Genomic DNA, 26023 nt, shown 5'->3' on the forward strand with positions numbered 1-26023 from the left:
CCCCCGTTGGCACTCTCCTCCACTTTCAGTGATGTGATGGCTTTACAACTTTAAAGGCCGGACGCGCAGCCTGAACAGTTTCTGCGGCGCATTCCCCACAGCGTTTGGTGTTGAGCTGTTATGTTAGTGCCTCGTCCCCGAGCACAGTGGCAGGAGGCGTGTGCTGGGACGAGGTGCGCAGTGGCCATTTTGCCAGCCTCTGTCCTGGGGCTGCAAACCTCCGGGGCACAGGCGAGAGTGAGACGTGGTGCAGTTGTCAGGTGGCTGAGTTTGGAGCTTTACACTTGTTAGTTAACATGACTGCGTTGTGGGCCTGTGTCATTGAATTTTTAATCATGGCTGTGTTTGACAGCTGACTTGGAGATTTCCTGAAAACATCCCTGTCAGCGGTCAGATACCTGTACAGCCCCTCTTGCAGGCTGCCTGGTGGGTACTGTCTCCTGGTGCAGACACAGGTGCCTCCCCTTGCCCGTTTGTTCAGGGACCTCTCATTTCCCTGGCCTCCTCACATCTGTCCTGTCCCCAAAGCCTGTCCTGTCTCCCCACGGTAATGCACTGTCTCAGGGACACTGAGGCTCAGATTGACCTAAGTCTTTGTGGTGTGTGGTGGGGTTCAAACCCAGATTTCCTGGGGCCCAGTCTTATGCTCCTTGCTCTGTCCCTTCCCAGCCGGGCTGTGAGAGAGGCCACCCACCTGGCTGGAGAGTGGGTGGAGTGGGTGGGCGAGACCGTGGCTCGTGGGGTGTAGAAGTCTGAGTCATTGCTGCCTCTGGAACCTAAGAGCTTGGGGGTTCTAATCAGTGCCTGTCTTCTCTGCCTTAGCCTGTCAGCTTGCTTTCTAACCACCTCCAATAAATTTAAGCTTGTGCAGGTCAGAGGTCTTCTTTTCAGGCCATCTGTGGAGCGGAAGTGTCCACAGGTCAGACACTGCATTTGACCGTCCCTGCAGGGGTGTTTACTGAGGCGGGTTGCCACCCGAGCCTTCCTGACACAGCCCTGCCTGTCTTCCTCCCCAGGGCGATTGCGTGGTCACCGTCTTGCTCACGGAAGAGGACAAAGTGGAAGATGATGTCGTTTTTTACTTGGTGTTTTCGGGCTCCTCCCTCCATCACTGTACAAGTACGCGGAAGGTCAGCGCAGACACTCTGGAGACCATTGCTCCTGGTAAGTTGGGCGGGAGTTTGCTTCTGCCGAGTTCTCCAGCTCTGGGGAGTGCTGGCGGGCTTCGACTATGCCTCATCTTTATCTTACGGGCAGTCTAGAACAACTTGTTTCTGTTGTTACTTGTTTCACAAAAATCAGAATTTACAAATGAGTGGAGGTAAAATGGCAGTAAAAAGCCAGTGGGTTGCATGGAGGAGGCTGGGGAAGGACTGCCCAGGGGTGACCCAGCCTCCTGAGTGGTGGCTCCTGACCTGACCGCAGTCGAGGCGGCGCCTGGTGGGGAAGTAAAGGCCGCGTACTCATGCTTTCCCCAACGCTGCCACGAAAGCCAGATTTCCCCAGATGGACAAGTTGTCGTTGTGGTGCTTGGTCAGTCGTAGCATTTATAAACTTGACAGAATTTAAAGAAAATATGTATGGATTAAAACTTCTCCCCAGAGTCATTAAATCGTTCCCACTTCTCCCGACTTGACTGATACACGATGAGCCCATCACAGCATGTGAAAACGTGTTGATTTGTGTTAGGAGATGAACCTCCTTCGGGCTTTGCTATGAAGTCAACAGTGGGCCAGTTTTCGTCACAATACAGAAGGGAACCCCTGAGAAGTGCTGGCAGTTGAAATAGTTGTTAGAGAACAAGAAGCATTTCTCTCTTATTGAAGATGCATTTCCAGTTTGCTGGAAATCGATGGCATAAAAATTACTAGACTGTGAAGCACTTTGAGTGTGTGGCCTTGATGGTAGGGGGGAGGTTGCTGGTTTTCCCTGCCTGTGACACTGTTTCACATAAATTAATTTCACGCCTGATAGTTGCCAAATTCTGGAAATTTTACCACATCCAAGGACTGGGATTATGATAATTGAAAGCTGCTCCTCCTCAGCAAAAATGATCTAGGGAATACAGGATTTAAAGATTCTTACTTCAGGCCCTCCCTGGTGGCACAGCGGGTTAAAGCACTGCACTAAGAAGCTTAAGCCACTTCAACATGAGTTCGATCCCCGCCTGCCCAGGAGGAGATCCACATGGCGTGGCAGTCCTCTCCTGACCCGCCCGCTGCTCCCCTCAGCAGTGTACTTCGTCGATCTGCCTGTTCTGCTCCCCACTCTGTCTCTGGTGAATCCTCTCACCCTCTGCACGTCTGGCCTGTACCCCAGTTCTGTATGAATAAATAAATAAAACTTTAAAAAAAAAAAAGATTCTTACTTCACCCCAAAGTTTTAGGAATGGGAAAATTAACAAGGAGTTCAGGATAGACACTGATTTCTTTTCTGAAAGCATTAAGTAGCCTTCTTAGATGTAACGTGAAGCACCAGCCCTCCTGTTTTCTGAAGAGTCTGTCACATCGGAAAGGCTAATGTGGGACGTGAGGGCGGCAGCCCACTTCCTTCACAAGGGGCAGACGGAGCCTCTGTTCCCTGGGGGCTGGGTGGTCTTCCCGGCTCTCTAGGGAAGCGCAGTGGAAGTGCTTCAATGAACGCACCCCTTCCTGCAGGGGACGCAGAGCTGCGAGGTGGAGGGTGAGTGTGGGTGTGCGACTGTGGCGAGTGTGAGGCGGTGCCGGAGAGCGCCACTGTGGGAGACAGAGGCAGGCTACTGCCCCAAGTCTGCCCTGTCTGAGGCTCTGCGCCTTCTTCCTGGCCAGGCGCTCCAGTTAGGATGCCAGGATGCACGGAGTGTCCCTCTGCTGGGCGCCACAGACCACTGCACTGTGTGGGAGCCCGGAGCCCCTGTTCACCCCGGGGCTTGGGCACCTTCTCAGCCTGCTCTGGCGCTCCAGCTTTTTCTCCTTTGCCTTTACTCTGGCACCTCCTAGGTAGCTCAGTGCCCACTCCTGTGGCCACACCATCTGGGCGTCCTTGCCTGCTTACCCATGAAGTACCCCTGTCCCGCCTGCCCCAGCCAGCACGGCAGAGCTCCATTCTGGACCCCAGTGGTAGTGACTCCCCAGAAGTCATGCCTGGCCCATTTGCTTGGGGCCTGGTGTTCTCATACCTGTCTACTTTATTTCCTACTGATCAGCTCTCCTCCCCTGACTCCCTGTCTTGCTCACTCCCACTTTACCTGTCAGCGTATGAGTCCAGCAACGTGTTGCCTTTGCCTTCAGCTGTCCTGAACACTCTGGCCCTTGACGTCAGTCGGGCTGCCACTGTGAAGTGCCTGATCACCGCAGAGGTGACAGAGCTTGCGAGTGCATGAAAGACCCCCCGTGCAGGTTGGCCAGGCAAGGAGGAAGGCAGCACTGGTAGCCAGGGGCCTTTGAGGTTCTGCCAGGGTGCCAGTGTGCTCCCTGGTTGGTTGTTAGGCGCTGACGACTCTGAAGCAAGAACATTCCTGAACCCTGGCTCTCCACTGTCACCTGGGCTGTCAGCCATCTCTGTGGAGGGTGAAGGTAGTTTTGAATCTCTCATTTGGGTCAAGGAGTTAATATTTTAGCCTAGAATTGAGCTGTCTTCAACCTGCTTTGTGGACTTCTTTGACTTGGCCTTTACCCCCTTCTGGTCTTTACGTAAGTATCACCTTCTCAGTGAGGCCCTTCCTGTCCACCTTGTCAAAGTACACAGCCGCCCCTTCTCCACCTTGCCCATTCCCCTCCCCTGTTGCTGTTTTTTTCCCATTGCACTAACTCATTATTTCATTCCTCTTACCTGTTTTCTTCCACATGCCTCAACTAAAGTGTCGGCATTGTGAGGGCAAGGGTATTTTGCCTGTGTGGGCACTGGTGGTGTTGCTGAGGTCTGTTCTGGGAACCCCCACCATGGGAGGGAACAGTGTTTTCGTGGTGGCAACTATTCCTGAGTCTCAAGAAGCCTTTCTTCTGGAAAGGTGGTCACACATGTGCACACACATGCACTCACACGCCTGCACCTTCTCTTGGGAAAAATGCACAAGGAGCCTCGCTTCTCCACGGAGACTCTCAGCTCTGAGCAGGAGTCTGGTCTCCAGAGCCGCCTGCGACGACTGCCGTGTGTCCGGGAGGCCATGTTGATAGCCTGGGGCTTGTCTGCGGGGGCGAGCCTTGTGAGCATCCCGGCCCGCTGCCTGCAGCAGCTGCATGCAGCAGAGGTGCTTCTGTGCCCTCTGCTCACGTGCTCCTGTCATTTCTGCGAACTCTGGGAAGAAAAAGAGCTTTGTCTCTTGTTCTGGATTTTAACGTCACGTTGCATCCAGATTGTGGGTGCCGTTTCCTTTGAGCTCTCTGCCCTGTTTCACTATCATTGTTTGGTAACATTTAGTTTTTCAAAAACCCGATGATGGGTTGACCTTCAAAAGACAGTTTTTGATATTAGTCAATGACCTTTAATTGTTTGGGAGCAAGATGGAGCGTTTATTTGTCAACTAAAAAAAATCAAAACAAAAAATGAAACCTCTTCAAAAAGAGATTACTGTCCCTTTTCTTCCTCTCCTCACTTTTTTGCTGCTTTTCTGAGAAGGCTATATTGACTTGTGTGTGCATGCTAACTATAAAGGCATTGTACACGTTTTTCAAAGTGAATTTTTCTTGCCTTTCTGAAACGAAAGGGTCTAGACAGTAGGTGACTTCCCTCCTTAGATTAGAAAGTCCATTAAGAGCAATGACATCTTGGGGCTTGGGGAGGTGGAGACTTGGCTTTCTAGTTGAAGCCAAAGAATGTCCTCCCTTTAGAAAACAGCCCAGTCCTTGTGCTAAGTAAAGTGACAGCCGCCAGCGAGGCTTCCCCAGTAGGGACCCTCAGACCTCGGTGTTCGCCTGCCTTGTTGGTGTTCGCGGTCTTGTCGATGTGCGCCTGGCCGCGTCGCCTGTGGTGACTGAAACAGCTGTTCTTTCGTTAAAACAAATCCGACCCAACTCCCACTTTATCAGATGTTTTTTTTTTTTTTTTTTTTTTTTTTTTAAAAGCCTGTTTTGGGCCGAGAGTAATGGATGTAAAGGAATCTCAGTGTTGTTCTAAGATGACTCTTGGGCGGACCTGGAGCACTGGCTTCCTGTACTGTGCTCGTGTTATTACGTGAGATGCGGATTTCGAAGCAAACGCTGATTCCAGAATGAGAAATGAAGAACGGCTGTGTGAGGATGCTACATCCTATTCTTGTGAAGACTTGGCTTTAGAATTTTTTACAAAATGAGGCCACTTTTCCAGCAGTTTGTTTTAGAATTCACAGAAGTAGTTCTTATTTGATAGGAAAACTACATTCATGGCTCCCAAATTGGAGCACTTCCTCGGTATCTTTCTTTTCTTTCTCCGTAAAGGGAGCTAACCGTATAAAGGTGATTGGTCATTTAAAGCCATGAAAGGGATGAACAGCAGCATTTACCATCATCAGAAGCCCTTACAGGTTCACCTCAAAGTCACGGCCCCTAGTCCAGGCCTCAGAGTAGCTCTGCGCCCATCACAGTGGCCTCTGGAGATGCCCAGAGGTCGCCACATTGAAGAACACATTTGGGAAAAGGTGCAGGCTCTTCACTGGCCAAGGCAGAATTCTGACACCCTCTCCCCCGATGTCACCAGTTTGCTTTTAAGTCACATTTTCTAACAAGCTTCCTATTCTAAAATACTCCTCCTGTAAGGCTATTGTAGGCAGACAAGATTGTATATTTTAAAAAACTTAAGTGACTGTCCTAATGCTCATTCTGTGTATGTAGTGGTTATTCTGGAAAGCTTGAGAACTAGTTGAGGGAGAGAAATCTGTCCTTTCTTGTCCCAGCTGTGAGGGTTACTTGTCATGGGACTTCTAGCACACTGTACTGGACTGTAGTTTGTGCGTTACTACCAGGCACTATCCCCCTCCCCCCCAAGGGGTGACAATGGACACTTAAGAGTATAAGAATGTGTGTATAAACATTTGGCCTCGGGGCTGCGGGAACAGAGAATAGACAGAAATGCCTTCAAGGCTCCTTGGGGGGGGATGGCAGTGAATGAAAGGTTGTGAATCACCGCCTTCCAGTAATCATTCAGTAAAATGGAATTTTGTGGATCAGATTTTCAGTTTAGATCGACTTTTCTTCCCCTGCTGGTTCCCCCTATGCACCAAGATGTGGCCCATGCAAGCGATCTTCACATCTGCCCCCGGGCAGGCCCAGGGTGGCGCCTCTGCACACGCTCCCTCCTGGCAGAGTGGGCCTGAAGGTCCAGAGTTACCTTTTTTACCACATAGAGCTGCAGAGAGATGAGAAGGACCAGATTCTGACCTCCTGAGATGCCACACCAAAGTGGACAAAGACGCTGTGTTTGTGTTTGTCGCCCTGGGGTGCAGAGGCCGCCCTGCCACCTCTTTCCCCGTGGCTGTGTAGGATGGGGCTTGTCTGGCTAGCTAACACTTTCAGGCTTCCCTTCGGATTGCTGGCGAAACAAAGTCCCAGTTGTTCCGTTCTCAAAAGAGAAGGCCCGGATGGGATGTGTGCCATTTTTAGCTTAATAGGAAATGAAGTAATTCTTGGGTCATGCCTAAGCAGTTTTGTTTATCTGTAGCAATATTTCGTTTCCATGGGAGTAGGTGCTTCACAGAGTGATAAGCAGCCTGAGCAAAAGCTCTCCCAGCCTCCTTGAGCACAGATGTATCTTTTCACCTGGAGCTTAAAAGGTTTGGAGTAGATGTTTTCAAGAGGCCCCTCAGCACCTAGGTGTTCCTTGTTCCTGTGGTTTATTCTGAGTTCTTACCCTCTTCCTCCCCTGTCCCCCCTCTTGGCATCAAAGGGCATCGTTAATGCCACAGCGTGACTGGTCCACAGGCAGAAGCTGAAGTGCTGGGGTGGGGTTGGGGGTGCTGTTTTCCTTGAGTGACCTGTAAGGGCGTTTTGATAGTGAGTTGAGTCGCTGTAAGCCCCAGGTCTTTTTGGTAGCTGCCTGGTTTACTGGTAGGTTGAAAATTTTCAGCAGCCTGGAAGCTTGGTGGTGGGCTCAGGTGGTGCCTGAGGAAACAGGTTCAGCATTGAGGGACTTTCTCGGGATAACCTAGTCTACTAGTGAGGTAGGGAGGTGGGTTTTTAACTTCAGCTAAACAATCAGTAGCCCTCACAGTGAGGGTCAGATCTCGGTCCCTCACAATTTTTTAAATAGTATTTTTTTTTTAAAGATTTATTCATTTCTGCATACAAAACTGAGGTACAGGCCAGAGGTGTAGGGGGTGAAAGGACTCACCAGAGACAGAGAGGGGAGCAGAACAGGCCGATGAAAAAGCACACTGCTGAGGGGAGTAGCAGGTGGGTAAGGAGAGGTCTGCCGCGCCCTGTGGGTCAGCTCTGGGGTGGGGGTTGAACTCACACCCAAGTGGCCGCAGCTAGCTTCGCAGTGCTGTGTTTTAGCTGCTGCGCCACCAGGGAGGGCCTCAGAATTTACTTCATATTTTGCTGTGCACTGGACCTGACTGTGGGACAAAGGCAGAAGGCAATTAAAAATGTGGAATCAAGATTTGGTCTGTGTTCCTTTCACAGTTTCTCTTTTTTCCCTCTGTCAGTCTGGGGAGTTTCCTCAGAAGACACCAACTTTTCAGAACTTCCCTTTTGAAAAGGCGAAGTTTTTATTTTCCTTCCTTGTTACCAGGACGCTGAGTGGAAGGAGAGTCACAGTGGGATTGACTGAATCCCTTGCTGCTCTTTGTCCTGCAGCTTCTGTTCTCATGACAGAGAGGTTACATCATGGTGGCCACGTCGGACGGGACGTGGCTTCCAAGCACAGGTTATTCACGCCTGCTGTGGACACTGTTCCTGCCTCTGGGGTTCCTGCTCAGAGGCTGGTGACCCTGCGAGTCCCTCCTGGTGGTGGGGAAATGCTGTGTGTGTGCGTGTGTGTGTGTGTGTGCGCAGGGCTGTTCGTTCATGTGATGTGACCTTTGTTGTGAAAATGTTGATTTTTTTTTTTTTGCTCCTAAATGCTAAAAAGCTAGAAAGACTTAAAAACAATCTTGAGAACCACTTAATCCTGATTAAAAAAAAAAAAGTGACGTGAGCAAGTAGCCCTGGCAGCGGTGTGTGGCCGGTTCCAGACAGGAGGGAGGCCCAGGCTCAGGCACAGCCCTCCTGGCCCAGCATAGACGTGGCCGAGAGATGTTCGCGTTCTCTCGTCTCTCGTTCAACCCCGTTTCTCTTTGGGGAGAGAAGCCCAAATTCGTGCCAGACAAACTCCCAGATTTGTGGCAGCTTTTACTCGGGATGATGCAGTTTCTCCTGTAGATTGTGAGTTCTTCCGAAGAGAAATTACTGACCTAACAGTTAGGTGGGCTCCTCCCAGCGCCGTGTCCTGCTGTCTCTGACATCCCGCCGCCTCTAGCGTGAGGCTGTGCTGTGGTCACACACAACGCCACAGGCGCTCCCTCGTGCCCTGCACACTTCCTAATGGATTTTCCTGCCCAAGTAGCAGTGTGGCACACACAGACCCCGCATCTGTCTCCCCTGCTCGCTTGTTCCCACCGTGTGCTGCCAAGTGGGGGGTCACGTCGGCAGCCCTGCTTTCCAGCCTTCAGCTCCCGAGAGGGCTTTGGCTGTGTGTGTGCACGTGCGTGCGTGCGTGTCCCAGGGAGACACACACACACAGCATCTGAGCTCTGCAGGTCACAGTGAAGAGTCGTGGGGCGGGAGAGCTGGGAGGGAGCAGGACCCTGTGGAGACCCTTCTCCCACCGCCCAGTGCGGAGTGAGAGCTCGTGCTGTTGCCCACACAGAGCCCGGCCCACTCGCACTCGGGCCGTGGTGTTGGCAGCGTGCCGGAGCCCCGCTGTAGGCTGAGGGGCTCCGGGCGGGCAGGCGCAGCTTACTCATCTTCTCTGTCCAGTCATGGTTCCGTCTTCTTGGTGAGTATTTGGCTGCTTGTTGTCAGATGCCGGAGAAGAGCTTAAAAGAAACCTCTGCTCTTAGAGATGAGCAGCCCCGCTGCCTGAGGGAGTGGACTTGTTTCTGCTGACGTTGCAGTCTCATTATGCCGTCTGTCTTGTACACTCTGAGGAGAAACTGTCTTTCCAAGAAAGATTAGTTTTCCCCCATCTGTTAAGTGTGTGAATTCAGCATGTAGGTTGAATCGAAATACTTGCCTGCGTGTGCATGCCACACCCAGGCCGAGAACGCTGCACTTCCCAGTGCCTCACAGGAGGAACTCAGCTGGGAAGGCAGGAGGCTCGTGGACAGCCCAGAAGAAAGCGTCTGCATGGACCCTGCTCGACGGCGCACGAGCGGGTGTGGAGCGGGTGTGCTCACTCGACCGTCACACTGCTGGCCATGCCAACCGTCCGGCCCCGCCAGGCAGGCCTCAGCCATTTTCTCCTGTGCTGTGTGGCACACAGGCTTGCAGCTTGATGTAACAGTAAGCGCATCCTTGGCCTCTGCTCTGAATTTAATAGAATTCTGTCTTAATATCTGTGTAGCCTTGAGCAAGTGACATGACTTCAATTTGAAGTCTTGTTTTTTTCTTATACAATGGGAGGACGGTGCATAGCTCGTAAACTGGTTGTATAAAGAAAACGGCCGGCAGTTGCCTGGTATGTAGAGGGTCCTTGGTGAATATGTCACCTCCTAGCATTGCGGAAGAGCGAGCGAGCGTAACGGGTGCTAGGCGGCCCCTTGGAGAATCGCTTTGCTTTGCTCTTGTTGGTCACATGAGAAATAATTAGTTCTCTCGCAAAGATAGTGGGAACATAGTTGCTTCTGCCCATGTCTGGCACCTCGTGGCTTCTGCTGTGGTGTGACAGGTAGAGTGGCCTCCGCCTGGCTCCCATTAACTACAGCTCAGTGGCTTTTGGCCCTCGAGTGGCTCCGTGCCGAGGCCGCTCTGCAGGCTCTCAGTCAGGTCGAGGCTGGGCAGAGCACTGGAAGCCTTGACGCAAGTCACAGAAACATCACCTCTGTTTCTCTCTTGTAAAGCTGCTTTGTGGGAGGATGTGAAGGGTAGCACAGACGTCTAGCTAGGGAGGCCAGGGTTTGAAAGGTGAGGGAGCGTGGTGGGTGTGTGTATTCTGCCTACTGGACACACTCGACCCGGGACAGTGGTGTCAGACGTTCCTGATTTTGCCAACTGGGGCTCAGGCTTGCTGCCTGACTGAGGTGGTAGCCTCACCGTCCCCCACCCACGAGCCCCACTGGTCTCAGGCACCAGCCTCTGACTGGCTTGTTTCTCCTGAACTAGCTTCTTACCACGGTGTCGCATCGTCCTTATGTGAACTGGCCTCCTCACTGAAGTCCTCTCTTCTTCCAGGAAGGAATGTGCATCCGAGAACAGATGCTCTTTCCTGGATCTTGAGTTGTGGTTAATAGGAAAATAAAAATCTAGTAGTTTCATGCTTTTCAAAGTGCTTCATCTTTTGACTGGTGGCCAGTGACAGAGTAGGCTATTGAGGCGTGTGCTGGGGCGTCTGAAAACCCTCCCAGGTCTCTGGGGTGCCCTGTCCCCACTGGCTTCAGCTTGAGCTCCATTCAGCGGGTTGTAGGCTTCCTGCGCCATACTTGTCTTACAGGAACCTAGAGCTCCTGTTCTCTGGTAGGTTCCATTGAACAGCTGGAGTTGTGTTCAGGGTCTGCTCAGCGCCAAGTGCCACTCAGGGCCATGGCGACAGCTGGGTTGCCCAGCGACTGCCGTTGGCTGAGGAGCTGATCACATTCGCAGGTAGCAGTGGAGCTTTCAGGAGCTGGGGCGGTCGCTCCCTCAGAGCCCTGCGGCTGGAAGGGTCCCTTTGGGCGGAGGAGAGCAAGGGGACGGTCCGCGCCCACTCGGCCGGGAGCACTCACCCTGTTGTCGCGCCCGCGCACTCTCTGCAGGCCACGATTGCTGCGAGACGGTGAAGGTGCTGCTCTGCGCGTCCAGGGAGGGCCTGCCTGTGCTCGTCGTGGCCGAAGAGGACTTCCAGTTCATCCAGGACGAGGCCTACGATGCGGCCCAGTTCTTGGCCACCAGCGCCGGGAACCAGCAGGCCCTGAACTTCACCCGGTTCCTTGACCGGTCAGGGCCCCTGTCTGGAGACGTGAATTCCCTTGACGAGAAGGTGGCCCTGGCCTTCAGGCACCTGAAGCTGCCTGCCGAGTGGAATGTGCTGGGGACAGACCAGACCCTTCCCGGTAAGAGCCCGATGACCCACAAACAGGTAGGGTTTGTTTCTCTAACTAGGCCACCACTGTGTGGTCGCAGGCAGCCGTCGCGTGGCTGCGTGGCCTTGGTGGCAGGCCCTCAGCTGAGCCGTTTCAGCTGTCCTTGCAGTGTGGGGCCACGAGCCCCCGTGCGCAGTGGTGGTCCTCAGCGGCCCTCTAGAGGCGGCACCTCGCCTTTCAGGCTTTGCCTCGGGGCTTGGCGGGGGACCACCTCTTACGGGGAAGTGACCGTGACTTTACTACTTTTTGGTGTTTGACTAGCAGAGGCTGTATGTTCATTGGTGTGTTCTGAAGTTCTCTGGAGAGAGCATGGGGCTGGAGGAAAGGGAAGACCAGGTGGTGGGGGCACAGGAGCAGGACGAGCTCTGAGGACCACCCCACACTCTTCAAACCAGAAGACTTTCGCTCTTGGGTATATGAATTCACTGAAGAAAGGGCCCTGCCCCGCTTTTTGAAAAATACTGAGGTAATACATGGCTCTCTCTGTTCCCCTTATGCATGGGGGGAGTTTCCACATAATTATTCTTGTAAGGAATGACATCAGATGTCGTGATTTTACATAAATATTTAGGTGAAACCAAGTATATTCTGGGGTCCATTAAGTAACACCTCACTTCAAATCCAGATGAAAAACACAGGGGTTCTAGAGAAGGAGGTCAAAGCATTGACTGTGTTACTGATGAGCCTGGAATCGAAGGCTGGTGCTGGGCCTCCTGTTGGGTTTGCTTACCCTTCCTGCTGTATCCCCGAGAGGGCTGTACAGCTCCAGGACGCCCCGCAGCGTCCCCCGGATGGGGTGATTATGTGAAGTGGAGAGAGAAGATCTGAAGTCCCCACGAGGCGCCTAAGCAGGGACATTACATGTTCCCACTTTCACAGAACCATCAAAGAAAAACGATCCTTCCCCTGGGGAAGAAGCTAAGGAGTGGTGGTTTTCTAGAATCCAGAGTTAGCAGTTACGGCTGTGACCAGCCACAGGATGAGGTCCCAGACTGTCGGGAGTCTGCCTTCAGCATGTTCCTGGTCAGTACCGCCAGGTCAGTCATGAACGGAAAGGACCTGAAAGTCAAATCAAGGGAGAAGGCCTTGTGCTTTGCTTTCTCTGGGCCAGGTAGTGCCCAAGGAACCTCTGCATCACTAGCTCTGGGGGCTGGAATACCTGCCTCTGTGTAGGACGGAGACCGTTTGAGAAGCCAGTGTTTACTGCCTGTGTGTTGGTAAGGGCACAGTCTTCCTGGTGGCCATTTACAAGTTAGCTTGGATGGATTGCATTATTTAGTTATTTAGTTGTGGGGCTCATGGTGTTCTTATGGTTCTGTTTTGTCTTGTTTAAAGAAGACACAGGGAGGAGCTACGTAATGTGTGCATGTTACCATGAGTAAAAAAGAACTGTTTAAAAAAAGCATAGGTCTGTAACCTCAGGCATATCACTTCCCTCACTGGACGTTAGCTTCCTTGTCTCTAATAGAGAACTGGCCAGTTTTAACTTTTTGTGTTCTTGATGTTTCTACTGTACACAACAGCTCTCATACAACACTATTACAGAGACTAAAATTTAGATTCTCAGTGCTGTGCTTTAACCCACTGCGCCACCAGGGAGGGCCGAGACTAAAATTTAAAAAGCACGTGTTGGCAAGGTTACAAAGGAACATCTCATGCATTGCTGGTAAAAATGAAATGGTACAGCCATTCTAGAACAGTTACGACAGTGTCTTAAAAAGGTTAGGCCACATTTACTGTATGACCTAGCAGCCACACTTCTGAGTATTTACCGCAGAGAAATGAAAATGTGTATTTACCTCAAAAGTCTTCACACATGGGTGCCTATTATAGCACCTATTTATAATCATCCTAGATTGGAAACATTCCGGATTTCCCTGTTTGGGTGAATATATAAACAAACTGGTATATCCGAACTGGAATACCACACAGCAACGAAAAAGGAACAGACTGTTGATATGTGCAGCAAATTGGATGCCTTTTTAATGCATTGTTGGAAAGAAGTCTATTTTCAGGTTACTTAATACATGATTCCACTTGCATATTTTGAGAAGGGCAGAACAGAAAACAGGTCAGGTCAAATACTAGTGGGGGAAAGGATGACTTGCGGAAGATATCATGAAGGCATTAAGTGCTTGAGTGTTAGAATTGTTTCAGTTTGTTCATGGTAATTAAATGTGTTCAAATTCATGTACACCCTCCCTCCCAAAAGTGAATTCTATTGTGTATAACTTAAAAATAGCTGAACTAAAGAAACTGAGTAAGCTAAGTGCATACTTTGCAAGTTGAAATGCAAGCAAGTGGCGTGATAGGGCCTGTTGACTTTAGCCCACACCTGACTTCAGGAATCTTGTTTCAAGCGCTAGGTGCACATTCTGCAGGCGACACTGTTCCACTGATTGTGGCTGAGAGTCTGTGAACACTGGGTAATTTAAGAGCAGAGTGGCATTAGTTAAAAGGTGCTTGCTTACTACTGAAAGAAGAATGTAAAGAAAGTTTGTTCACATAATACACTATTTCAAGGATATTTAAAGGGAGAAGGAACCGAATCGGGAACCTGTTCTATAACAGGCCTGCTAGCTGCTGAAAGCTCAGATGGTCACAGGTGTTCCAGCCTAACGGTCATACAGAGGCATCTGCTGGGATTCATGGCTCTTCTCTGACCCATTATTTGTTTAGATGCAGTGCTTTTTCGTTTTCTCAGGTCACTGGTTCATTTGAAAAAAGTTCACAATTCTCCTTACGAAAAAAACATCCACATGGCTGCCTGCCTGCAGAAGTGTGCTGCTCCTGTGGGACCCAGTGTCCCTGGACCACCACGAGCGAGGGCGAGACCGAGAACTCTTGCTGCAGGTTCAGTGCTGTGACATGCCAGTGCCGAGAGTGGCATCAGACACGGGTTTAAACGTGGGCTCGTTGCAGGAGTTTGTGCAGAACACCTAATCCCTCTGCGTCTCACGCTTCTCTGATACAGCGGCAGCTTGTCTGGGCAGTGCGTGCTATAGTGTGTGCTCTAGCAGGTCGATCACTCGTAGGGTGTCTTGACTGGCCAGTGACCTTTCAGGGCCAGAGTGTGTTGCCTGCGGTGGCAGAAGGGACCTGTGTGGTGCGGGGTGCGGCGGGGTGGGGCAGGTTTAGCCCTGTATCCACGAGGGGAATGTCACAGTTTTCAGTTTTGCTTTTACTTCTGAGGTTAATCCTCATTTCAGCATGACTGGAGGGTGTCTGTCCCCTTTAGTTCTCCAATCCTGGGTTACATGAAGCTCTGTCTACACCGTCTTAAATGCAAACAGTAAGCACTGTTCCCTGGGGGAGGGCGGTGGATGGGGGAAACACTTCCCCTCTGGCCGGTTACTCCTGGTCTCAGCTGCAGTGGGGAGCAAAAACCTCGACCTCCCCTGGGAATGTGGGAGCCCTGGGGGCAGCTTCATTCTTACCCAGTGGTGGTATTGTACATTGGAAGGCTAAGAAGAGCTGACCAGCTAGGGGTGGGGGGCCTCCCCATAAAGAGAAATCTTGGGCACGGAGGCTGGGAGCGGCCTGTCCCTCGGCTGCCCCTGTGCCCAGTCACAGACGCTTGGTCTGTTCCAGGCTGACCTTCAGGAAAGGTTTCCTGTGGCCACACCCACTGGATTTGTGTGTTTTGTTTTTTCAGCTCTCCTAAGTACAAAAAATCAGAAAATAAGGACCACTGAGGAACTTTGCTCACCAGAGGACAAAGCTCCTAGTGGCGCAGCGCTTTGGCTCAAGGCCCTCGTTGCCTCTCACACCTCCACTCTGTCACAGGGTCCTAGGTGTCCTCCTTCCAGTGCCTGTGGCTCCACAGGCGGCCCCCTCCCCGCCTGCCGCCTGTGGGGCTTCAGGGACAGGGCAGGGTGGAGGAAAGGTGAGCTTGCAGTCCGGGTGACCTGATTCCGGAGTGCTGCGGGGTGGGAGAGCTGCACGCAGTATTCTCGCGGACCCGGGGTCTTGTTTGGTCAGAGGTGCCGCCAGGCTGCCTGGGCACAGGCGCTCCGCAGCCCGAGGGCACGTGTGTGCGGGGTGCTTCCGGCCGCGTAGACAGTGAATGGGACTGAGGACATTTTCTTCTGCCTTCTCTGGGTTGAAGCTGGGCCTACAGAACGATCTTTCCAGATGTGCAGGGTTAAACAGGAAAACCAACCAACATGTGTCTCCCGCAATAACCTTGTGGCATACAGGAAGTGGCATAGGACCGTGAGTTTTCAGGTGAAAGAGTCTCTGGGTCTCACGTTCTCTAAGAAAAATTGAGAAGCTAATTTCCGTTTGTCCTGTAAGAGATGAAGCCAGGCCCATTATGAAATTAGAGAAGCAGCAACATGGAGGAAATAGGCTTGAGGAGAATGTCGGTCAGGGTGTACCTGAGATTCGAACAGTAGGAGAGACGTAGCGGTTGTTACAGGAATGGCTTGCAGGACTGTGGGCACTGGCTGCCGAGCAGGTCCAGCATGCTTAGGGCCCGCGGAAGGGGCCGTATGGCGAACTCAGCCCGCAGGAGGGGGCCACTGGGCACCTCCGCCAGCTGAGAGGCGAGGCCTGGGCAGAAGGGGCTCCCCAGGCACCGAGCGCATGGCCCCCCACAGGCCTGTCTCTCTCTCTCTCCGGGGAAACCTCAGCCTTGCTCCTAAGGGCTTCCAGCTGATTTAGTTAGGCCTACCCAGATTATCCAGGGTAATCTTCCTTATTAAATCAGCTGATTAGGAGCTTTAATTACATCTGCAAAAAACCATCATAATGAGGGCAAAGATGGAAAGGCAGTGGCTGGCGTGATGCAAGGACCTTCAGAATGCCGTAGCGTAATTAAATTCAAATTGGGGACAAAGGACCTAATTGACATCATTGGAAATGCAGTTAGTGATGTGAAAAACAAAGTTGAGTAAGTCTTTGAGAGCAGAGGAAAAAGACAAGGGTTTTGCAAGAGTAAACATGCAGAGACCGAGGGTGGGAAGCAGAGACCGGCCTGGAGTCTGGGCTGTGGCGAGCACCGGGAGGCGGGAGCAGCACTGACCACGGCCGGTGGACGCCTGCAAAAGGGTGTGCGGGGAGAAAGCGCACTCATGTCTTGGCTTCTTTGTCCCTTCATGCTGGGGCTGCGTATCCCACATACCTGCGTGCAGGACCCCGTGAAGAGCTCACAGAAAAGCGTGCGGAATGAAGCTGAGGCGCGTCTGACTGGGCGGCGTGGTTTGGTGACTTCCCCCTTGGTGCGCTGCCGCCTCACGGGGACTTGGGCGCTGTCCTGAGTGGAGCCCTGCACAGGGGCCGCTGTGGGGCAGCTCCCTTACAGGGCGCCATAGCGAAAAGCTCACCGCGGCGGTCAGCTCTGGGGTGCACTAACTGGGGAGTCCTGGGTTTGATCAGGCTTGGGTCACACAGGTGCGCCTGTGAGGACTGCCGAGGTGTAGCCCCCTGCAGCTCCTGCCGGGTGAACCGCGCAGATCATAACCAGATGTTGCGCTCCGGTTAACGATAGGTATACGGGGGTGAGCTGACAGTGGTGAGTAGAGAGGGCCATTGTGTGAATATGCGATGAAGCAAATACAGAAAGCATGAATTATGGGGATCCAGGTTGGCGAGTGTCTGGAGCTGGTGGTGTCGCTCCTTCCATTTTGTGTACATTTGGAAGAGCTAATAAGAAAATGGGGAAAACATGCAAGAAGGCACTTTTTAAAACAGGGCACTAGCTTGCCTGCATGATCGAGTCTTACAGGGGAAGCAGGGTGGGGTATTGTTGAGAATATGGTTTTGAGGGTTAAGGTGGAAGAATTTTTGAGTCCTGGTTCTTGCTGTGTGCAGGTTATTAGCTGCCTTCAGCTGCAAACAGGGTCCTTCAGCCCTCTCCCACTGCGGAGAGCTGCCGTGAGGGCGGAGAGCTGCCGTGAGGGCGAAGGCTGGTGTAAACACCTCAGCCCTGGGGGGCACCTTCATCTGCTGTCTCCAGAAGGGGTGGCCTCACCGCAGGGTGGTGCCTGTGCCATCCCGTCAGGATGAGGTGGGGGGTGGGCGCCAGGTCTGAGCAGGTCCTGCCCAGCTGCTGGAACTGCTCGGAGATGCCGCGCTGGCCGACTCAGAGTTAGCCAGGCTGCACGCAGAGGCCGTCCTAGGCAGAACCTACCTCTGCTGTCCCGGGAGGAGGCCCCAGGCCAAGAGCAGCTGCGCAGCCCAGGGCAGCTGGTGTTTGATCTTTTGTGCAGGTTTTTTCTGTCCTTTTGTTGGGTCATAACCACCTGCTCTGAGGTGTGATCTTTTAAACTCGTATCTGACAAGCAATGGTTTCTTCTGGGGCGCTGTCTGCTGCCCAGCATGTGCCTGTGCTGCTCACCCTGTAATTGTGAAGTTTTGTGAGGAAAATGTGGAATGGGAAAAATAACTTTTGCTTCCAGGAACTGGACCTTGGCAGCTGGGAGACTGGACACCGGTGTAAAATCACAAGTGCAGAGATGTGTTCCCCCATAGGGGGGTGTCCACGCAGAGCAGCCCGGGGTGGGGGTGGGGGCTGGGCACAGCAGGTTGAGGAGCCAACAGGGCAGCAGTCTGAGAACACTTCCAGGGGAAGCTGACCTGAGGCAGCTACCGAGGAGAGGAGAGGGTTGGTGCGAGGCAGGCACGTTATGGGGCTCCTTCCCCCCAGTCCCCTGTGGGGCTCCAGGCAGCCTCGGTCCTGCAGCAGCTCTTGCTCCAGCCTCACAGGTTGGGCACGGCAGATGCCTGAGAAGTGTTGCCAGCAAGCCCAGCGTGTAACTTGAAATCGGTAGGAGAGCAGGGCGCGAGAAGGCAACCACTGAGGGGCACCTTTCCGGGCACCTTTCCAGCCAGCCACCCTGCAGGCAGGCCGGGGCCACCCTCTCACTTGTCCTTGCAGCCGGATCAGGGCGCAGCGGTGCTGCCTGCACGCGGGACAAGAAGGGCCTGCTCCGAGAGGTGGGGAGTATGCCTGGCGCGACCACCACTTTCTGGATGACTCCGGCACGGAGGGCCTTCCCCTGAGGAGAAGACGCCCAAGCTCATGCCTTTGTTTCCAGAGGCATTTGTGCATTGCCCTAGAATGAGTTTTTTCACTGTGCCTGGAGTTGCACTTCTCTCTTTCCTTAAACAAACAAAATCGCTGGCAGTCCCCCAGTTTGATTTTCCCTTAATGTGGGGAATAAAAGAGCGTGTGTCCTCAACAAGTAGAACCTGTTTTAGTGTTTAGCTGGCCAAGTCTTGTCTGGGTGTTGCTATTTTCTCAAGTAATTAGCCCTTTATGATACACCCATCTAAGCCCCAGCAGCCCCCCTCCCCCCATCCTGGGGTCCCTGTAGTGCGAGGCCACTTTCACTTCTATGTTTTACATTTGTTTAAAAAAAAAAAAAACAAGCCCAAATGCATGGAGTCACCCTGCGGAGCTGCTTGATGACCCGCTGCCTGCGGACAGGGACCGAGTCAGAGCGCGGAGGGCTGGCTCTGCCCCGGGCTCTCACTGGCGGCCACCGCCTCTCTCGCTCCGCCCTGTGTCCGGAGTGGGTTCTCGTGGCTGCAGTGCAGTTGCCTCATGGGGGGTTGTGGGTTAAGATCTCAGGGCCGCAGGTACCTGAAGCAGGTGTCCCTCTGGCTGGCTTTTGGTTTGTACTTGCCCTCACCGACTGCCCTTTCTGCCCCCTGCAGATGGCGCCCCCCGGGAGACGCTGATGCATTTTGCTGTGCGGCTGGGACTGCTGAGGTTGACATGGTTCCTCCTGCAGAAGCCAGGTGGCCGTGGAGCTCTCAGCATCCACAATCGGGAAGGAGCGACGCCTGTGAGCCTGGCCCTGGAGCGGGGTTATCACAAGCTGCACCAGCTGCTAACCCAGTAAGTGCTGTGCTCCCTGTTCCCCATCTCTGGCCTGCAGCCCCACCCCTGGCTCTTAGTGCCGCCCACTTGGCATATCAGTGTGAATTTGCCAGGAATTAAAACCTCAGCTCTGTGCCCTGCCCGCTGCTGGAGGGCTACAAGCTTGCTCCTGCTAACCCGTTACTCTCTGAGAGAGACAAACGTAAGTTGTGTCGCCTCTTTCTCTCTCCTCTGCCTCCTGCCTTCATTGCTTCTAGCTGCTTCTGTTTTCCTGAAAACCCGGAATCTTGTCGGGGCAGCCCTCCACTGCCGCTTGTGCATGTACCCTGGTGTGGTGCTGGGGACACAGTTTTTCTGCGCCGTCTGTCTCTGTTGGTGTGACTTCACAACTTGGAAGGGCGCTTGCTCCTGAGTACTGTAGGACGGCCACTGTGCGGAAGACAGGCTGGGCTTGGAGTGTAATTTCTGGGAGGGAAGTGGAAAACTTGGTTTCTTCATGTGGAAAATTGTCCTGGAAATTTGCAGAAGGAAACCTGTCGTGTCTGTGGGTTCACCTGTTACAGTCTATGTCTTCAGAGAGTCTTTGAGGGAGGTTGTCAGTCAAAAGCTGGGAGGAGTTCTTGTTCTCTTGTGTAGAGAAATAAATTCACGACAACAGCCAAGAGTTTTCATTGGATTATTTATAACAGGCAGAAATTTCAAGTTCAGTTTCTCTTGTTTAATACATTTTTATTTTATGGTCTTCATCATTTACGTTCTGCCATGTAATCTGATATGAGTAAGCCTCATTGGACCCACAGTTTCTAGCAGTCTAGGGGTACTTGTTAAGCTGTGAGAATATGATGTTCCCAAATTCTCAGGTATTTTGCTGTACCTGACTTAACTTAGTTGCAGTATTTTTTTTTTCCTTTTACCATTTTTAGGGTGTGTGTGGTGGCGGGGGACAGTGAGATTAGAAGGTCAAGTAGGGATCCCAGTAATGTTACTGACTGCATATTTGTTTTTCTTCTTATTTCTGTGCCGATCAAGTCCCACAAAGTTCTCTGCAGGCTCCTCTGATGGGTGGTGCAGATATGGTGAGGGTGGGAGGGCTGCCAGTGGGGTGAGCCTGGGATACCTGAGCCGGCCTCTGCTGCTATCCGAGAGGGAGGGGGAGGGGTAGGCTCGCTCCTTCCTGCCTCCCATCTGGCTTGGGGCGGCCCATTGTGCTAGGCGGAGGCTGGAGCATTCTCCTGCAGCTGTAGCTACTGTGAAGTGCTGTTGCAGTTCCTCTCAGTTGGTTCTTCTAACTAGCCACTTGCTGGGAAGTTTCACTGGCGAAGGGTTGCTGTCCACACGGGGAAATGAAGGGGTTACGACAGCCTCGCTTGGTGCTTAGTGAGGGTGTCACAAGACTGCTGTTGCAGCACAGCTTCAAGGAAACTAGAGTGTTTGTTCTGGGAGCAGGGTTTGGCTTGCCCTCGAGTGCTGCCTCTGCTCCAGGCGGGAGAGCCCCTCTCTGGAGAGGACTAGGTAAGGAAAAGCAGCTTGAGCAGTCGTCCCGTGGAGGACTGCGGCGGTCTGAGGGCCTTGCTGCAGATCCAGCCTTGAGGCTTGGACCGCTTGGCTCCTCTTGTGCAAGCGAGGCAGAAGCTTTGGTGAGATTTAGCAACTCAGAGAGTGGTATGGGGATGATTTTATTACATCTCTCAGTTGTACTGTGGAATTCATAGAATTTCCACCAGAAGGAGTCACGGAAGGTCCTATTTAACAGCTCCGGAAGCTGAGACCTAGAGAGGCAGTGACTGGATTAGGGTTACAAGATCGGCAGGGCCAGAAATACAAGCCACGTTTCCTGAAAGGCTGTCCCCCAGAGCGGAGCGCATTCCACTCCTGGGGGTCGGAGCAGGGACTCTGACTTCATGGGGGTTGCAGCCTTTGAAATTATAGACAGAAGTTCACACGTGTTTTTTTTAATAGTTTGTGAAGTTCACAAGGAGGTTTGTGAATTGCTCCACTGTATGACGTCTTCTCTAATAATCTGCTAAATTTCAACTTGAGTATTCTTACCTTTCTTCTCCTTTTATATTAAAATTTCCATATGGGCCTATCTCATGTTCTTTCCCTTTAGTTACAATGAAAATCAAGTGTGGTTACGTACGTATTACGCTTACTGTCTTGAGTGTCAGTCTCAACTGAAAAGTTAAGTTGATGTGAGTCCTTCTATACCTCTCCCGAAATAAGCTCATTGCTTCAATTCCTTGCTGCTCGGGCCATTTTGGGGTGAGACTTTGCACCGATTACAGTCTACTTGTGATTTTTACATTTGAGTTTTTTTTTTGGTTTGGTTTTTTTATGCAGAGGTAATTGGCATATAATCTGAGTTTCCAGGTCTACAGCCCAGATATTTCTGTGTATTGCAGAAGGCTCGCTGTACGGAGCCTTGTTAACTCCGTCACTCCTCGCGCCTCCCAGCACCCACAGGATCAGCCGCTGCAGTCGCCACCCTCCACGTTATGCCCATCACCTCCTGGTTTTCTGTCCCTGAAAGCTTGATGATCCATTTTGCTAAACTGAGTTGTTCTGTAAAAATAGATTCTGTGTTTTGAGGCAGGGTTCTGCATATAAGACATGTCTTTTGGAAGAGCTGACATCGTACAAGACCCCACCAGACAGTAACAGCTACTCAGGTCGCTTCTGGCCATTTCCCTCTTCTGTAACCCACCATTGTTTACTTAGGTCAGCGATGAGAGAGATTTTACCCATTCGTGATTTTAGTTTACAGCATGGATGTAACTGTGTTGGAAAGTCAACCATAAACAGCGTTCCTACGCTCTCGAGAAGTCTTAGCCCGGTCTCCCTGGAGCACCGCGGCTGCTCTTGCTGCCAGGTGGATGCGCAGTCGTGGGCCCCAGGTGCAGAGTCTAGAGGCTGCGCCCAGGACGGCGCAGTGGGTGTGGCTGAGTCCAGGAGGGGCACGTGAGAGCCAGAGGCTTGGACGGCCCCCGGCCCGACTGGCCACTGTACTCCTTTTTGTAATTCTCTGAACTAAAGCGAGTGGAGGGGGCGGGAGACCGGTGGTCGTTCAGCATCCAGGGCCTACCTCCCTGACACGCCAGGGCCTTGGTGATCCTGAGCTTCTCCAGTCCTCTGTGCCTTGTTTGTGACATGAGAAGAGTCAGCAGAGAGAACCGCGGGTGGCTCTGAGACGGACGGGACAGGAGGAGTGGGTGTGGGTGTGGGCCCGCCCCAGGGGCTGGCATGGACGTTCCTGCCCTGCCCGGATCTTTGCCAAGGTGCTGGAGTGTTTTTCGGCAATGTTTGGGCGTCTTTTGACGAAGAGTTTGGAGTTGACTCCTTAGCATGATAGAGGTGAGTCGGGCTCTCAGCTGTGACTTCCAGGCTGAGGGCCACTAGCACAGGGGACACTGGCCTGGGCGCTGCCGCCTGCAGCAAGGGTCTGTGCTTCAAGAATTTCAGCTCTTTGGAGTGTTGAGATAAAAGTGCTGAAGCATTTCGTTTGCCCAGAGAGGAAGTTGAAAGAATTGGTCCTCATAACTTCATCTCGTTTTCGGAATCAGCTCAGCAAGTCTCCCCTCAGCAAAGCCTGCAGTGCAGTGGCGCCATGGTTGCTTCCTCGCAGGTGACATTTTACTTCAGCCTTGTTAGCCTTTCTGTCATGGGCCCTTCTCTGCATTTTGCAGCTGAGACTCAGGGACTTATCTGCACAGTAGCTCACCCACGGCTGGGTCGAGCACGGCAGAGCTTTCCCTGCACGTCCATGGCACTCCCACGCCCTGTTCTTCCCCCCACAGAGCTTTGACAGGAGAGACTCGGGCAGCAGCCACTGGGAAGACACAGTGGGACGGGCAGCAGTTCACCCAGGGAGGGCGACAGGCTTCCCATTCCCAGTCAGCCGTGGCTTCTCCCAGGAGAGCGAGGCCTCGGCCCGCTAACTGCCACACCTGTCGCCGTCGCGGCTGTGACGGTGTCCTTGGTTCCTCAGACTGCCTTTCACACTTCGATTCCATAGCAGTGGAGTGAGCGGGCAGAATGGGTGCTGTCCCTGTTCTGTGATTGAGAGACGGAGGCCAGAGAGGAGACGGATGGGTCACAGGCTGCAGAGGAGCAGAAGCAGAGTCCAGTGGGCTGCCCGGGCTCAGGTGGCGCCGGTGTGTGCCGAGCCCAGCCAGCCTGGCCACACCTGCACTCACCTCCGCTGGACGGGCTGACGTTGCCTCTCCCAGGCGCTCTCCGTAGTTGCCAGGTTGCGCAGAAGCGCGTGCTCTTGAGCTGGTCCCGGGTCCGGAAGGAGAGCAGCTCCCCGGTGAGCTGAGTGTCTCTCACAAGGGCTGCTGCCCTCAAGTGTTCTGTCAACGGGGCTCGTTCTCGGGGCCCTCTGCGGGCGCTCGACGTGCAGCGACTCAGGAGCTGGTCGGCGGCAAAACAAGTGTGAGAGGCTGGCCCAGAGGGGGGTCCGCGAGTGTCCCCGGCCCATCCTGCCGGTGGGTGTTGTGTTTGGTAACAGGCTGGTCACTGAGCAGATCTGATGGTGATGAGACATCTTTTGGCGAGGGTGAGCTTTCAGCTGAAGGATTTTAGGACTTTTGGCTCAAAGGCCAAGAACTGAATTTTTTTGTTGTTAAAGCCACTCAGCTCTTCATCGCAGGGTTGTCCATTTTGGCAACATGCTGGAAAATCACCCAGTGCCCTTGCTCAGGATGATGCCTGTGCTCACAGGCAGAAGCACAGCACCGTGCAGTTTGCACCAGGCGCCTGTGGGCCCCCAGCGCCTTGGGACGGGCACCTCCTCTGGAGCCGAGCCGCGGCGCTCGAGCTCGGTGCGAGGCCCATGGACAGCTCCACTGCTCTGGACTTCCAGGCGGGTCGATTGTGCTGATGAGGTGGAGGTCCACCCCCGGCCACTGTTTGCACTCGGCTGCTGTGTAACGTTTAAGCTTCAGGACTTTGTTTTTCAAGAGTTGTGTAATCACACAGCTTAACCTGTGATAACAAATTCTCTATGGCAACAGCGTGTGATTTAGAAAACACTTCTGGCCTCACTAGGACTTAGTTAGAAGAAAATGTGCACCTGGCGGATAGAACCTGACGGGTGTGTATGAGAAAGTGAGGCCTCACAGCGCACTTCACCCTCGAAAGGCAGACCTCTCATACCGCTGCATGTTGTTGTCCAGCCAGTTTTGAAGTTTTCTTAAAGGTGTACCAGTAGAAAGAAAACCTTGACATTTTACAGGCACTTGTTAGCAGAAAGCACGGAATAAAACTGGTATATTGAGTAAACATTTTGGTTAAAATTAATATTTGGCCAAAGCTGAATGATCAGCTGCATGGAATGAAGTTGCATGATCCAAGAAAACACTAGGCAAGGTAGAAAATACAATGGTGGCGTGTTTATTAAAACTTCATAGATTTTAAAGTGTGGCCTCACTGCAGGAGAGCACCACCCGGCTGGCTGCTCTTGACTGGACCGTAAGCTTTCTCTCTGTTGGCACATCGATAATGATATCTCACTAGTGGCTCTTAAATTATAAATCAGTTTTTGAATAACATGTTTTCTGGGGGGAATTTTGTACTTTGAGGCTTGGTTTAGTGACTCTCAGAAATGCTTTAACTGCCGTGACTGGTTAACATGGTAGACAGTCAGTCAGACCCGTTTTGCTCAGCGTTCCGTGGCCTTCCGTGCACAGCTAGGAGGGTGCTCCTGCTCTCCAGAGTGGTGTCCGCAGCTCCTGCCTGTGTCCTTTACCTTTTTATAAACGTTTGTTGGCACCAGAAAGATGAAATGTTCTCCCCGAAGAGAAGACGTCAGTTGTTTTGTGAAAAGCATTGCTTCAGCTGACAATAGAAATTTTGCATAAGATTGATTTAAGGGTTTCGCACTTTAAATTTTCTGAGAGAACACTTACTGGCATTGCTTCATCGACGTCATGGTGACCTCTGCCGTCTCTTAGACTAACCAGTGACATGCCTGTTCAGTACCCAGCTGTCTGGCCCTAACAGAGCAAAGCTGACTTCGATGTGCCCCTAGCGCTTACCTGTGAGCCTCAGTCTCCTCGTCTGTGGAAAATGATAGCAGGTTCCCTGTTAGGCTCTTAGAATTGAATGTGAACGTGCTTGTAAGCTTTTGGAACAGTGTGTCTTGTAACTGGAGGAGCTGGGAAAGGAGCTTTGTTGGAAATAAGATGACCACTCAGCTCTGAGACTGACAGCTCTGCACTGCTGTCCACTTGCTGACCGACGTTCTCTGGTCAGCCTCACCTGTAACTGCAGCATCATCCCTTGAAACTGCAACAGTTAGAGCCCCATTTTCCTCTAGGAGTTTTGGGGAGTGGATCCTGTGAGGGTGGTCGGCCTGACATTTGTCCAGAAGCCAGTCACTGTGCATTTATTTTTTTAATTTAATACCTTTATGTTATTTGTATTGACTAAAACCTCTAGAGCAACTAAGAATGGCAGAGTCTTTTTGCCTTATTTCTGACTTAGTGTAAATACTTTTTTTTTTAATTTAAACGTCCAGTCCTCAGAAACTGCCCTCTTTTTTTGTCCAGTGGAGTCACATCAGCCCTACTGTATGCAACGTCTCAGTAGTCGCAGTGACCCGGCGCCTTGGGAGGCCCAGGCTCTGAACTGCACACGCCTGCTCATGCATCTCACCTCATGCCTGGTATTCCTGTCTGGCAGACAGGCAAGCTGGCCCACGGAGAAGTTCGGGAAAACCCGCCGCAGTGCACACAGGTGGTGCAGTCAGGGCAGGCAGCAAACCAAGTCTGCCTGCCTCGCCAGCCACGTTCCACTCATGAGCTTATAAAACGTTGCTGTTCTGATTATTTAGCAACAGAGTTGGTAACAAATCACTGATGTGCAGTAGTGGCTCGCTAACTCCACGCTGCTTGTTAAATGCACGGGGCAGAGAGACAGTGAGAATGTCACTGTTACCACTCCCGGCCCCTGCGAGTGCGTGCACGTGGATGATGCCCTGCAGACGC

The 26023-nt window shown here is 52.4% G+C and overlaps 1 protein-coding gene across 1 annotated transcript in view; it reads left to right on the forward strand.

Annotated features, from left to right (window-relative positions):
• The window catches only part of AKAP13 (A kinase (PRKA) anchor protein 13), a 160348-nt gene that overhangs the window by 24576 nt on the left and 109749 nt on the right, over positions 1 to 26023 (forward strand). The window contains exons 3-5 of the mRNA XM_012732671.1: positions 1017 to 1164; positions 10883 to 11179; positions 18872 to 19055. Of these exons, the coding sequence (XP_012588125.1) occupies positions 1017 to 1164; positions 10883 to 11179; positions 18872 to 19055 (629 nt within the window). The remainder of the gene's footprint in view (positions 1 to 1016; positions 1165 to 10882; positions 11180 to 18871; positions 19056 to 26023) is intronic.

The sequence above is a fragment of the Condylura cristata genome, unplaced genomic scaffold (genome assembly GCF_000260355.1).
Source record: "Condylura cristata isolate star-nosed mole 26May11 unplaced genomic scaffold, ConCri1.0 scaffold00035, whole genome shotgun sequence".
NCBI classification, from domain to species: domain Eukaryota; kingdom Metazoa; phylum Chordata; class Mammalia; order Eulipotyphla; family Talpidae; genus Condylura; species Condylura cristata.